Raw genomic sequence first — 12,659 nt, 5'->3', positions numbered from 1 at the left:
CAGGGAAAAAAGACTTACCAGGAAAAGCAGGAACGCTTGTAGAACCGTCATATCCTCCGTGGTGATAAAACCGGCATGGACCAATGTGGTCTCACTGGCCAACCGATAGCTGGCGACAACGGGCGGCTTACTGGATCGGAAGATGCCAAGGCATTGTTCGTCGTTCAGGCTACAGACTGCGGCATAGTAAATAGCGTACATTAGGGCTTCAACGGCCGGGTGTCCAGGTTCGTAATCCAGATAAGCTTTCCCCTCCAGAAGATGCATGGTCAGAGAGGGGCGATGCAGGATCTTGAAGATGGGGTCCACTTGCAGTAAGAACACCTGCACGAGCTGCTCTTTGATTTGTGATGTTGCGTATTGACCGAGGCACTCCGCCAATGAACCACCTCGTTGACACCCAGGAGTCGAGGCTGGTTCGTCCACTAAACCAAGAAGATGCCTGTCGAGAACTGCCGGATCTCCCATCGTGTGGTCATCGGCAAGAATGTCGTCCAATCCGCCTGTCTGCAACGCAGGTCAGCTGTAGGTTCTCTTCATTCACCGTAGACCCATACCTCCCGAATGAGATCCGTTCAATACGAGTCCAGGTACCGATTCGCGTTGTTGTTGTTGCCCATATTCCTGAGCTTGAGCCCCGAGCCACTTCTCTGCGTAACGCTCCCCTCGGAGCTCCCCCCCTGCGACGACATGGTCGGGATGTGGCTCAACGGTGTGGCTTGCCCAAGGTCCGATCCGCTCGAGGGAGTCGGGCCTTCGGTCGGGCCATTGCGGCTGCTGCTGCTGCTGCTGTTGTTCTCGGAAATCAGACATCGGATGAAGCGCTCGAGTTGCGCTACTCGGGATCGTAAGTCGGTCTCGGACTTGGGCATTCTTTCTCCAGATCCTCGATATCGGCCGCGAGGCAGACGAGGCCGCTCCACCGGCGAACACACCACCCCGAGACACTGGCAATTGGAACACGGGCTCAATTTGTCGCACTTGATTTTACGCTGGCGACACATCTCACAGCTCAGCCGGACTATGACTTTGGACGTTCTCTGGGGTCTAACGATCCGGCGCCCCGGATCGGTGCCGTTCTGGTCCATGCTGGCGGCCCCTTCAACTCCTTCAATTTGGTCGTGTAAATTTCCGTCTTTTGGCGACAATCATGAAAGGGGGTAAAAGAGAAGCAGAAAAGCCGGCACATTGCACGTCGTATAGTTTGGGCCACATCTACAGACATGATGTGAGGTGATTGTCAACACCCGGTTCGGCCAGGCGCAACACGTGATTGACTCGGTTAGCAGCTTCTCCCCTGCTTATCTAACCCGGGCCAGACAGGGGAAGAGAAACCGGTTCTACCCCCGTTTGAGTCCGACTGTGCCTCCCTGTACGTAGTAGTAGCGCATCTGCAGAAAGCATCATCGTCAAGGGGCTTGAAAGTAGCCAAGCTCAACCTTTGAATTGACAAGTGGGCCGTCTGGTCAGGATCGCGGAAAATAGGCGCAAACCAACGGGACAGCTGTTTCGGCCGGTGGGCTTGCCTGGATAGGCGAATGGGCTCTAGAACGTGCTATCGGGCCACAGGGTTAGTGGGGTTGAGACATGCTCTATCAATCTCATTCAAACAAATCAGACAATAGAATGCGAGCCTTCGATGCTGAACTTGCACCCATGCTGAAATTGCCCAATTTGGAATGCGGTCAGCGCTCCAAGACAGTCTCCTGTCTAATAATGATTCCAACTAGCTTCAATTCCCCTAGCGTAGTCGATTAAGCCCCGAGAGGTCGACAAGAAAGCAGTCAAATCCGCAATTGGATAGAAGAATCAGGTTCTAATTTTCTCCCTTAAGTAATTCGTTTTCGATAAGAGACGGTCATGATCCTGAAAAAGTTACACTTGATGGTAATTGCCTTTGCAATGCATCAAAGTAATTCATCTATCGCGGCACCGCACCTATACAAGTAAATGAATGAAAGATGGAATATCAGAGTGGCCGCCTGCAGGTGGCGTGGTGGAGTGTCACTGGCGGGGCTCTAGACAGTCCCGTATAGCCCCCAGGATTCGGTAAAAGACGGCACCACCTTCTCGAAGGGAACCCTATACGTCGTGGGAATTTAGTCAAAGGGTTGTTACGTATGAAAGAAAGGTACACGCAAGAGATGAAATACCAATATCGAAAACAGTGCGAGGATCGGGATAAGAGCCCGGAAGTCGACCCAGGATATGATTCTAGCAGATCGACAAAAGCTCTAAAGAATGTGATGCGCACCACGAGTGTTCAACACATCATTATCTGCAGCTCTCCAGACCCAGATAGATTTGGCCCTAGCAAAGGTTCTGGCAAGGGGGTGTTTATTATACCTATGGATCCAAAAACAAAGACAAAGGGAAGCAGTTCGACAGTAAGAATGCAAGATTGCATATATAGAGTTTCGATATGCTGTGCTACTGCAGTCAAGTAGTTCTGCGAGCCGATTTCTGTCGCAAGCCGCTTTTTGTGCGCAGGTTGCGTGCCGTTCTGGTACGAGTGGTTTCCTTGTCCGAGTGTCGACCTTGTGATAAATGTCGAGTAGCAGTTCCTCGAAGAAGATTAGATATTCGCCCAGTCTCCATTTTTATCTAATCATACCCAGATTCGCGCAATCACAATGCGATTTTGTCGGGGTATACGACCCAAATTCTGGTCCAGGATGAGACTGAAATCGCTTCATATTGAGATCTCTATTACTATCTACTCCGAAAATGAGTGGATTGTTCGTTGTTGGCGAGCACGGCTGTCCAGACTGCCGTCGTAGGTCCACCGGAGCAAGATCACGGCAGTTCCTGCATCGGCCCCTTCCAAGATGTTGACCTGCGGACACAAACCGATGGGTTCGGCGCCAGCAACGATCCAGCCGCGATCCAGGCAGTCTTTCACCTGGTCTTTTGGCCCAGCATGAATGCGCCCTCCATGGATATCGATGACTAGGGAAATGACGGAACATTTCTCAGTAAAAAAAAAACCTAAAAGGAAAAGAGTGTTTTTTTTTTTAAAAAAAAAATTATAGCAGACTTCAGTTTCTAGCACTTACTCACAGGGATGATGGTGGATGGTGTCTGTTGAAGATGGTGCCGGAGGCAGGTAGATAGATGTTCATTGAAAATATGGCTTTCATTTTCTATTTTTGTAGATGGCTTGGAGAGGACGGTCGAGCGACATGTTTACTCTCCTGATTGATTAATAATTGATGATTGATATCCTCGATGCTAGTTATTCTCATACATAAATGATCACATACGCATGTATGCGCTCCGTATGTAGTGCATAACTGACTCGGAAACCCGGGTGGCTTGCCCTAACCGCGGCTTTTCCGAAGGTCCTAAATTTAAGCTTAGTTCGGGATGTGGGGATAAACAAAAAGATGTGATGAGAGTCCAAAGTTGAGGATGCTATTATCTACGAATTATCGATTGATTGACATTCAGAGAAATCGATTACTAGTTGACCTGAAATTGCTATCTATTCTGATCAAACAAAATGGCGCCGTCCTGGAGAGACTCCCAAACTCCATGCAGCCATTACTTCCTGCGGGCGAACACGGGCCCAAGATGGATCGCCGGCGGGTTGTTGTTTTTATCGAGACCGTTTCTCACCACCACCCAAAGCAATGGAGAGTGCGCAATATATAAATGATGGAGCTTGCATAGTCTATGACTAAAAAAAGCTCAGACAAATGGAAGCATAATAATAATAATAATAATAATAATAATAATAATAATAATATCCAGCATCGAGCGGACCACCTTCCTACACCGCGAATTCTACATAGACTTTGAAAGGTCTATTATCTTCCCAAAAAAGGCAATTTATTCATAAAAATAATGAATTAGATCGATTATGGCACTTGGGTCCTTTTATACCCCAATAATAATATAGTTTGCTACACTTCAGCAGCATCGCGCATATAGAGTCAAGAATTTACCTCCATATCTGCACAGGCTATATCCTCCCGCACCTGATTTTTGATCTGGAAGATAATTTTATATAAGATCCTATGCTTCCTAAAACTAAGAGACTTCCTCTCTAAGATACCTGATTAGTTAACTGCCTCTTGTTCTTCTTCTTCTTCTTCTATTTTTATTCTTATTTTTTATTTACAGCCTATAGATCGTAATTTTCTTTTTTATAAGAAGTATGGCACTATTTACAGCTAAATAGCAGTCCTTAATCAGCTGGTTTAATACCATGTTAATAGGGCTTGGAGGGCTCTACATATATCACCTTAGGGATTCTTTGATTATAGTTACTTAATGCTGGAATTGAATAATATTATAAAGTGTCTCTGGTACCCAATTGGCTCTAGCATGGCTTCTAGGTAGTACTACTGTATGTATAGGGGTTTAATGTGACGAATGGCGCGCCTTATCTGCTGTGGTAAGAGGTCCTTTTACTTCAATTAGTCCACTCACCCACATTGTTGTACAGTGTCGTCACGAGATTGTCCTATTTTATATTCTCTTATATTAAGTCCAGGTCCTCAGGATAAGAAAAAAGGAATATTGAGCGCATTATTGTATAGAGAAAGATGGTAAGCCGGAGGACAAACCGGACTTCACGACTCTCCATGTCAATCTATCACCAGTCGCCCAGTCTTGCAGTATAGGAGAAACGACTTTTCCCGTCCCTGTTTCGAATGAGCCTACCTACTACTGACTTTTCAACTTCAGACACAAAACATGGCCGAGAACCAGGGAAATCTTCAAATACCTGATCATTCACCCCGATGTCCACTGTAATCAAATCAAATCCTTGGATCAAATTTGTGTCTAATCCATCGTTGAACGGGATGTATCGGTGAAGCGTCCGGTGAGAACGTCACCATGCGACCCCCCGCATGAAATATGTGGACGAGGATACGAAGAAGGGTTTTTGAGGCTTGGGCGGAGATGGCGAAGGGCTTATTTAAAAAGGAGCATTGAGTAGGGTGAATTTGGAAATGACAAAATTGGTTGGGTGGCTATGCGTTTTTATGGATTACCAGAAGAGTTTTGATCATCGTTGATGGAGACAAGAGTCCTGCGCTGCAAAGGACGGAAGTGTGGGTGACGACTAACAAACAGGGTTAGGAATTCGATGGCTCTCTCGTCGTGAATTAATGATGGCCTCGTCTATAAAAGAATGCCGCGCCCGTCTGTGCCACATGTGCATTTGCGGTTTGGCTTGGACTATTCGAGGTGTCCTCTAAAAGTGGAAAGATGTAGTATAGTGGTCTTATGGCTTGGCCACCTTTGCCTCAATGATGGCCTCCTCGTTCGCGCCAACGGCGAAGATATTGACAATCTCCAGACCCGCTGCCCGGAGCAGGGTTTCATATTGCTTCGATGTACGCTCCAGGGAGTTCAACGTGACCATCATGAGGATATCTTCCACGGCACCGCGCAGCTGGGTATCTTTCGTCGGCAAGACAAAGTCGTCGATCAATAGGGTGGAATACTCGGGATCCATGGCCGGGACGAGGTTGCGCAGGATCTCCGCACACTTTTCATCCGACCAGTTGTGGAAGACGTTGCGAAAGTAGTAGAATCGGGCGCCTGGAAAGCGGACCACTAGTACTCAGCGAAATACACTCGGACCTGCGCGAGAGAAGTATGACAGGATCTCATCTTGGAGAAAAAAAAAAGGGACTTACCCTGGATGGGCTGCGGAGTGAAAAAGTCATAAGTCATCGCTTCGATGCCCTCGGGATACTTGGTATCACCATTCGCGACGGACACAAACAGATCCTGCAGAACGTAGCGGCCGGGGAGATGCGGAAATTGCGTCTTGAAATCAATCAGCTGGGAGCCGTTGGCGCCGCCGACGTCGACCATGAGGACCGCCTCGGGATCGGTCTTCAGGTTCGCGGCGCTCAGGGAGAGGCAGGGGGGAAAGCGCTTATGCCACAGCCGCTCTTCATGCTTCCTTCTCTCGCGCATCCACAGATCGAAGCGGTGTCGCAGGTCGGGCTGCTCCTCGAGGAGCTTCCAGATGGTCTTGCCTTGCGAGAACTCATAGGCACTCGGGGCCAACGCGTCCCCTGTTCGACAGAACGACGTGGATGAAACAAAGCGGCGGATGTCGGTGGCGATCGGATAGATGATTTCTCCCCACTGGAACGCCCCTTTCCAGCCTGGCCGGACCAGGAGGGAGGTGAGTTCGTTCTCCCGGTACGTCGTTTCGTCCGTTTCTTCGCAGAAGAGGAGCGCACAGGCAACACGCATAAGCCGTGCTTGGTGCCGATGATTAGCCTGATGGGAACCTCATTCTCTAGGTTGATCGAATAACCAGAACACATACCGATCACCAGCTCGCTGCAACCGGTCGCTGCTGCAAGGTCGGCGGCGGTTGCGGTCGTTCCCTGTTTCGCCACCAGAGCGTCCAGAACACCCATTTCCAGCAGCATGACAATGGTCACATTTTCAATCGCCTGTCGAAGAGTCAGAATTACACTAAAAAAAAAGAAAGAAAGAAAGAAAGCAAAAAAAGACTCGTGAAATATCGGGTGCGTGGTACCTGTAGTCTGAAGGCGAAGAGCGTGTCTGCCGGCTTGGATGAGGCGACTTGGAGGCGTCTCAGCCGGGTCTGCAACTCCTTGTAATTCGCAATGTCATCCGACTGGAGATATGCGTCCACGGCCCTTTGGACGTCCGCCGTGAGGTCTCGGAGACGGTTTGGGTCTTCCATGGTTGGTGACAGCGATGATTTCGAGCAAGGGGAAGCTTGAAACACACTTTTTTGGTCGTCTGGTAGATTTGTTTACGTCGATACCCAATTTTGCAGAGGGACATTCATTATACACGGCGGAAGATGGTGGAACGGGATGAGGAACTTCCCATCCCGCATCCGATATCGTCCGACAGCGTCGTTTTTGTTCTTAGCTCGTTGAACGAGTAAACCGGTTGCAAGACCGACAGACCCAAGTAACCCCGAGTAAGAGGGAATGCCCCAGCCCGGCTTCCAACCCCAAAACTCTCCCGGAATTATAGTCTGGACCCCTACTTCTCTCTTTGGCTCCAAACCGATGCGACATTTGCCATGATTTCGGTCTCAGTGGAGATGGAAACGCGAGGACGTTGTGGCAGTCTCTCTCTCTCCATGCCCTTTTCATCCGGCCAGAGAATGAACAACGATGTCTACATGTATTTTTTGTTGAAATTCATGGCATACCGGTCCAACTGGATTCGGTAGTCATGTAAGCTGATGCGATGCATCATATTGGAAGCCAAATACCCCGCTTCTCACAATAAGGCTTATACGCCAGGTCTCCCACATCTGATTAGAATCAAGAATCAAGTCTCCTTCATATCATCATATTCGTCTTCCATAATAGTGCTTGTAGAAGCTTCTCCCCTACTTGCTTATAGCCATAACCTCAACATTTTTATTCAACAAGATTAGCCCGTGTTCATTGCAAAACATGGACGCTGCCTACCTGGCCGTTCCCAAGTCCCCGCCAGACCTCCAGATCCCCGATTCCACGTCGACCGTAGATGTCCGGGTCATCGACACGTATGTCGGAATTCCACCTCTCCTGACCTCGACAGAAAAAGCTTTAGAAAAGATCTCAGACGAGCTGACTGGATCTCTCTCCTTGTCGCTCTCTCCAGTAATACTCTTCTCTACCTGGACCCCGAGCTCTTCTGGCAGCCCAAGCTCGACGGCTTCAACGGCGTCCACGCTCCCGTCTACTGCTTCCTCATCTCCCACGGGGACCGCCACGTCGTGTTCGATCTGGGCGTCCGCCGCGATTGGGAAAACTATGCGCCCAGGATTGTGTCGCTCATCAAGGCCACCACCCAGGTGACGCCCGGGTCGGACGTCGCCTCGGTCCTCGACTCCGATCGCAGTGGCCTCGGCATCCGGAGCCGGGATATCGAGGCCGTCATCTGGTCTCACAACCATTTCGACCACATCGGCGATATCTCCACGTTCCCACCCAGCACGGCCCTGGTCGTCGGCCCTGGCGTGCGCGCCGCCTCCTGGCCCGGTTATCCGAGCAATCCCGACGCCGGCGTCCTGGACAGCGATGCCCACGGGCGAGTGATTCGCGAGATCAGCTTCGACCGGACCAGCCTGCGGATTGGCCGCTTCGAGGCCCTCGACTTCTTTGGAGATGGCACGTTTTACCTCCTCAACGCCCCGGGTCATGCCGTCGGCCATTTGTGTGCCCTCGCGCGCACCACCGCCCCCACCACATCGTCGTCGTCGTCGTTTGTCTTCATGGGTGCCGATGCCTGCCACCACCTGGGCGTCCTTCGGCCGACCGAGTACCTCCCGCTCCCGCGCTCGATCGCGCTGCCATCTTTTCCTCGTCGCCTCGAGAGGGACGACGCGGGCATCTGCCCTGGCGCGTTGCTCCAACGGCTCCTCCCGGGACAGGATCCCCGAGTGCCGTTCTTCACCGTCGCCCGGGGCCCGCTGTTCCTGGATCATGATGCCGCCATGGAGACGGTGCGGAAGATCCAGGAGCTGGATGCAGCGGACAACGTGTTTGTGGTGATGGCGCACGATCGGTCGCTGCGGGACCGAATCCCCCTGTTTCCGGAGAAGATCAATGACTGGAGAGCAAACCATCTGCGGCCGGACACGCGGTGGTTGTTTTGCAGCGACTTCGAGGGCGCGGTGCAAAGCGGTCTCGCGAGGAAGACATGTACATGTAGGGACGAATAAAGGCAACAGATTGGCTTAGAAGAGGTCGCTCCCTAGTTTTATGGAGATCCCTATCTATACCTGCTGAGACTCTAACGAGGAGGGGGGGGGGGAAGTTTTTTTTCTCGTTAAAAAAGAATTATATTCAATTAAAAATTTCCTAGTTTTGGAAGAGACTAAACTACGATCAGACGCCTCCTCTGATAGTGGGATTTAGGGATTATGGATTATTCGATATTTCCTCACCTGTTCGATTGAGTAATGTGTATGTAGTTGCCTGATTTTGCCTTGCTTCCATCGATCGATGAGAAGGAGCCTTCAATTTATTTTTTTTGGAGGTCATAATTCAAGAAGAAAAATAAATACATAAAAAGTTTTATTATCTTGCTATATAGTTCTTAGGAAAATAAATAATAATCATCATTCTTAGTTGAGAAAACTCAAAAAGACTCTTCTCCCTATTGAAAAAGAGAAATTCTTCTCCCTTTTGAATCTTTACCGTGCCCCTAATGGCTAGTATATAAGGGGGTAGAGTAGTATCAGAGATGCTATTACTACCCCTGACTAAATAACCTAATATACCTAAATATACCATGCAGTATAGAGCAAATTACATTAAGATGTTTAAGCAAATTAATTCTAAATTCTGTTATTTAAAGGAAGAAATTTATATGCCTAGACTTATAGAGCTCTAGGACAAGAGCTTAAGAAGTAAATCCTTTAAAATATACTTAAGGCATAAGATGTATTTATATATTAGTAAATAACTTAATATTAAAGCAACCCTAATTACTAGATGGTGTGACGGTCTGAATTAGGCGGTGCAGTAGGCGGTGGGGCACATGACCGGCAGAATCTGTGAGATATCTCGCTGGACCTCGTAGATAGCTTCTTTCTCCCCCAGCTTAGTCTTTTCGTTCTGAACTACCTCATAGCTTCTAGATCTACTAGCTAATGGGATTTGGGCTCGTTACAGATAGTCAATAATTACTTATACATTAATAATCCAGGGAATTACTCTAAAAGGGAAGAGAACTCCTCCTAAGGCTAAATAAGAAATCCAGGTATAATATCCTAATATTATAAAGGCCATTAAAACTAAGCTGACTAAGTAACTATTAAAGGAGATCAATAATAAGCTTAAAAATAAAGTAGGTAGCTTCTTAGGAGCCAGATGGCTACGAAGTAATGAACTAATCCTAACTATAGATTCTATAGCTATAAAGAGATAGGCAGAGGCTAATTAAAGTGTTACGGACCAACAGAATGGGAGGCTGTCCAACACAGCAGTGCAGGATGAGACGCAATACCCCGCAAGTGAAGAACAAGGCTTAAAGTCACGTGACATGGAGAGTCCTAAATCACGTGATCTGGGAGAGTCCATGAGGGACTATGGAGGAGAGTCCTCAAGGGACTATAGGAAAGAGAGACATCACAAAAAAGACACACCGACGGCATCGCTGCGTCGATTTCTCCTCGTCACCACAAATCTCTTACATTCCTCCGGAATGGCCGTCTACGTAGACGGCCATTCAATCTCCAATTCGTGACCCTTAATCTCGGCATTAAACCATTCGTACAGCTCGATTCGGGGCTTGCAGGTTCGCGCGCCGTCCAGGACCCCACTGGCGACGACCGCTCGCACGGCCATGAAGAGCTGCTGCATCGCCAGGTTCCGGCCGATGCACATGCGGGACCCCAACCCAAAGGGAAACGTATCTCGTTCCCACCGGTGAAGCTGCAGCTGCGGCTGCGGCTGCAGCCACCGTTCCGGGCGGAAGCAGAACGGATCCGGAAAGACGTCGGGGTTGTGATGGAGCACGTAGGCCGCCGCGCCCACCGTGGTGCCTGCGGGCAGGTGAATGCCGCCGACGTCGAGGCCCTCGCCGGGGGGCACGACCCGCGTCAAGCGCGCCGGGTTGGCCACGTCCAGGCGCAAGCCCTCGCGGATCACGGCGCGCAGGTACGGCAGCGTCTGGGGATCGGTCTTGGGATCCTGCCCCAGGGTCCGCTGCTCCTCCCGCAGGGCGGCGACCACGTCGGGATTCTGCACGAGATGGAACAGGATGGTGGCCAGCTTCAGGCCCGTCGAGTCGGCGCCGGCAAACATCACGGCTTCGCACTGGACGACGGCCTCGGCCGGGGAGACGCCGGCCGCGAGAAGCCGGGACTGGTACGTGTCGTCCTTGCCGGGGTCGCCGTCTTCTTCCTCCACCACCCGGCGCGCAAAGTCCGCCACTCGGGTCAGGGATGCGTCGAGTTCGCGGTCCGGGAAGAGGCGGGTGAGGGCCGAGAAGAGCAAGGAGAACTGCCAGTGCGGGAGCAGCGAGTACCGCGAGAGAGCGACAATCGCGAGGACGAACGGCGCGGCGGACAGTTTGCTCGGCTTGGATGGCTTCTTCTTCTTCGTCGTCGTCTTCGTCTCCTTCCACGAGCTCTCTTCGTCCAGTCCGCCGTAGACCCGCTGGAAGAGGTACCCCGTCACGACGTCGATCGATAGTCGGGAGCACAGGTCCAGGATGTCGACTCGACCCCCGGGGGACCGCTGCAGGGCTTGCGCCTTTTCCTGCTGAAACCGCTCGATGAACCGGTCCACGCACTGCTGCAGAACACCGCCCTTCTCGCTCGCGGCGCGGATCCGGCCCGTCGCAAAGAGAGGCAGGACGGCTTTGGCGCGCGCATCTCGGTAGGAAGGGTCCAGGGCCGAGAAGATGGTGTCGTGGCCCTGGATCCGGAAATTCCGGTACCGGGCATCCTTGGGGAAACCCCCGTTGGCCACGTAGATGGGATGGAGCGCCGCCCCGTCGGCGATGGAGACGGAATTCGGCGCCACACGCAGGACGGGGGTGTTGTATTTGCGGTGGTAGTAGGCGAGCACGCGGCCCTCGATCCCCAGATAGCAGACGACGTACAGGAACAGGGAGGTGATCCGGGCCAGGAAGGGCCCCGGAACATGGGCCAGCGGATGGAGGACGAGGCGGTGCAGGAGGAGAGGCAGCAGGACACCCCCGAGCAGAAGAAGGGGCACGGCGGCCGGAGAATCCGTCGCGATCGATGATGCGATGGCGTGGACCAGCGGCATCTTGACAAGATATCTGGGGATGGATCACCGGCAGAGCATGAAGATAATGGAACAGTAAAAAAAATGTCGCATGAGGGCCTCCTCCATCCCTCGCCAGCGATGTCGGACGACGTGGAGCACCAGGGGTTTACTTGGCGCTCCCAATTTACTCGGGGTCGTGGGTTGTCGTTGTCGCTGCATCGGTGGGGCCCGGGGGACGGTTGCACGTCGCGATGGTAATAACTGAAAAGGAATCCTCATGAAACCATGATCATCCTGACCGTTGAGTTCGTCCTCTATCAGAAGTCTTTACTGGTTTCGATTCTCAGGGCAGCTGGTGCAGAAGCTGGGCCTACCATGACCGCTGAGAGCTCCTCCGTGGCAACGGTCCTTCAGGCCATCCAAGGGCTCAGTCGCTCGTCGTTTACGGATGACGGCGACCGCATCCAGGTTCTGGCGGCCGCATATGCCCTGGTGAGTCGGTTGGAAACGCCATGGGATACCGTGGCGCGTCTTTGTATGAACGAGGTAAGTTCAGACCCGTGGGGAGAAAGAAGACCAAAAAAAAAAAAGAAGAGAGAGAAAAAACTGAGACCGATCACAATCACAGCCAGCCCTGTTCGCCTCGTTGAAGGTCGCCAGGGATCTCCAACTGTTTGAAAAATGGCAGGCAAAGGGAGGCTACCCTCAAACCAGTATGGAACTGGCCGAGATGGTCTCGTGTGATCGTTTCCTGCTGTGTGAGTCCAAGATATCTCGTGTAGACGGGTCAAGCCCATCCTCACTTATCTCTTCGATGTTGTAGGGCGCATTTTGCGCCATCTCAGTTCCAACCATGTGCTGGAGGAAGTGTCCCCCGACACATTTAAGCTCGCCGCATTCAGCGTCGCTCTTCTGGAGCCCGTTTTTGGCGCCTGGATTAGCTACCTGTGAGAGCCGATGGCG

General features: G+C 51.3%; 5 protein-coding genes across 5 annotated transcripts in view; 3 read left to right on the top strand and 2 right to left on the bottom strand.

Moving 5' to 3' along the window:
- Positions 1 to 564: 564 nt before the first annotated feature.
- On the top strand, positions 565 to 1,164 carry VTN77DRAFT_543 (uncharacterized protein; the record flags this gene model as incomplete). The annotated part of the gene is made up of 1 exon (XM_069421598.1): positions 565 to 1,164. The coding sequence occupies one exon, from the start codon at positions 565 to 567 to the stop codon at positions 1,162 to 1,164; it is 600 nt and encodes a 199-aa protein (XP_069273455.1).
- A 4,072-nt stretch (positions 1,165 to 5,236) lies between these two features.
- On the bottom strand, positions 5,237 to 6,688 carry VTN77DRAFT_542 (uncharacterized protein; the record flags this gene model as incomplete). The annotated part of the gene is made up of 4 exons (XM_069421587.1): positions 5,237 to 5,556; positions 5,655 to 6,233; positions 6,302 to 6,431; positions 6,518 to 6,688. 4 exons carry the CDS (start codon positions 6,686 to 6,688, stop codon positions 5,237 to 5,239), a joined length of 1,200 nt encoding a protein of 399 aa, XP_069273454.1.
- A 733-nt stretch (positions 6,689 to 7,421) lies between these two features.
- On the top strand, positions 7,422 to 8,674 carry VTN77DRAFT_541 (uncharacterized protein; the record flags this gene model as incomplete). Its single annotated transcript, XM_069421576.1, has 2 exons — positions 7,422 to 7,513; positions 7,612 to 8,674. 2 exons carry the CDS (start codon positions 7,422 to 7,424, stop codon positions 8,672 to 8,674), a joined length of 1,155 nt encoding a protein of 384 aa, XP_069273453.1.
- A 1,495-nt stretch (positions 8,675 to 10,169) lies between these two features.
- On the bottom strand, positions 10,170 to 11,735 carry VTN77DRAFT_540 (uncharacterized protein; the record flags this gene model as incomplete). Its single annotated transcript, XM_069421565.1, has 1 exon — positions 10,170 to 11,735. One exon carries the CDS (start codon positions 11,733 to 11,735, stop codon positions 10,170 to 10,172), a length of 1,566 nt encoding a protein of 521 aa, XP_069273452.1.
- Positions 11,736 to 12,071: 336 nt separating this feature from the next.
- Positions 12,072 to 12,659, top strand: part of VTN77DRAFT_539 (uncharacterized protein) — a gene marked incomplete at both ends in the record, with an annotated part of 1,730 nt that continues 1,142 nt past the window's right edge. The window contains 3 exons of the mRNA XM_069421553.1: positions 12,072 to 12,242; positions 12,325 to 12,454; positions 12,520 to 12,643. Of these exons, the coding sequence (XP_069273451.1) occupies positions 12,072 to 12,242; positions 12,325 to 12,454; positions 12,520 to 12,643 (425 nt within the window). The remainder of the gene's footprint in view (positions 12,243 to 12,324; positions 12,455 to 12,519; positions 12,644 to 12,659) is intronic.

Source organism: Rasamsonia byssochlamydoides, assembly GCF_041956645.1.
Source record: "Rasamsonia byssochlamydoides strain NRRL 3658 unplaced genomic scaffold VTN77scaffold_101, whole genome shotgun sequence".
NCBI classification, from domain to species: Eukaryota; Fungi; Ascomycota; class Eurotiomycetes; order Eurotiales; family Trichocomaceae; genus Rasamsonia; species Rasamsonia byssochlamydoides.
Note: the sequence above shows the minus strand (reverse complement) of the source record. Positions and strands in the feature narration are given on the sequence as shown.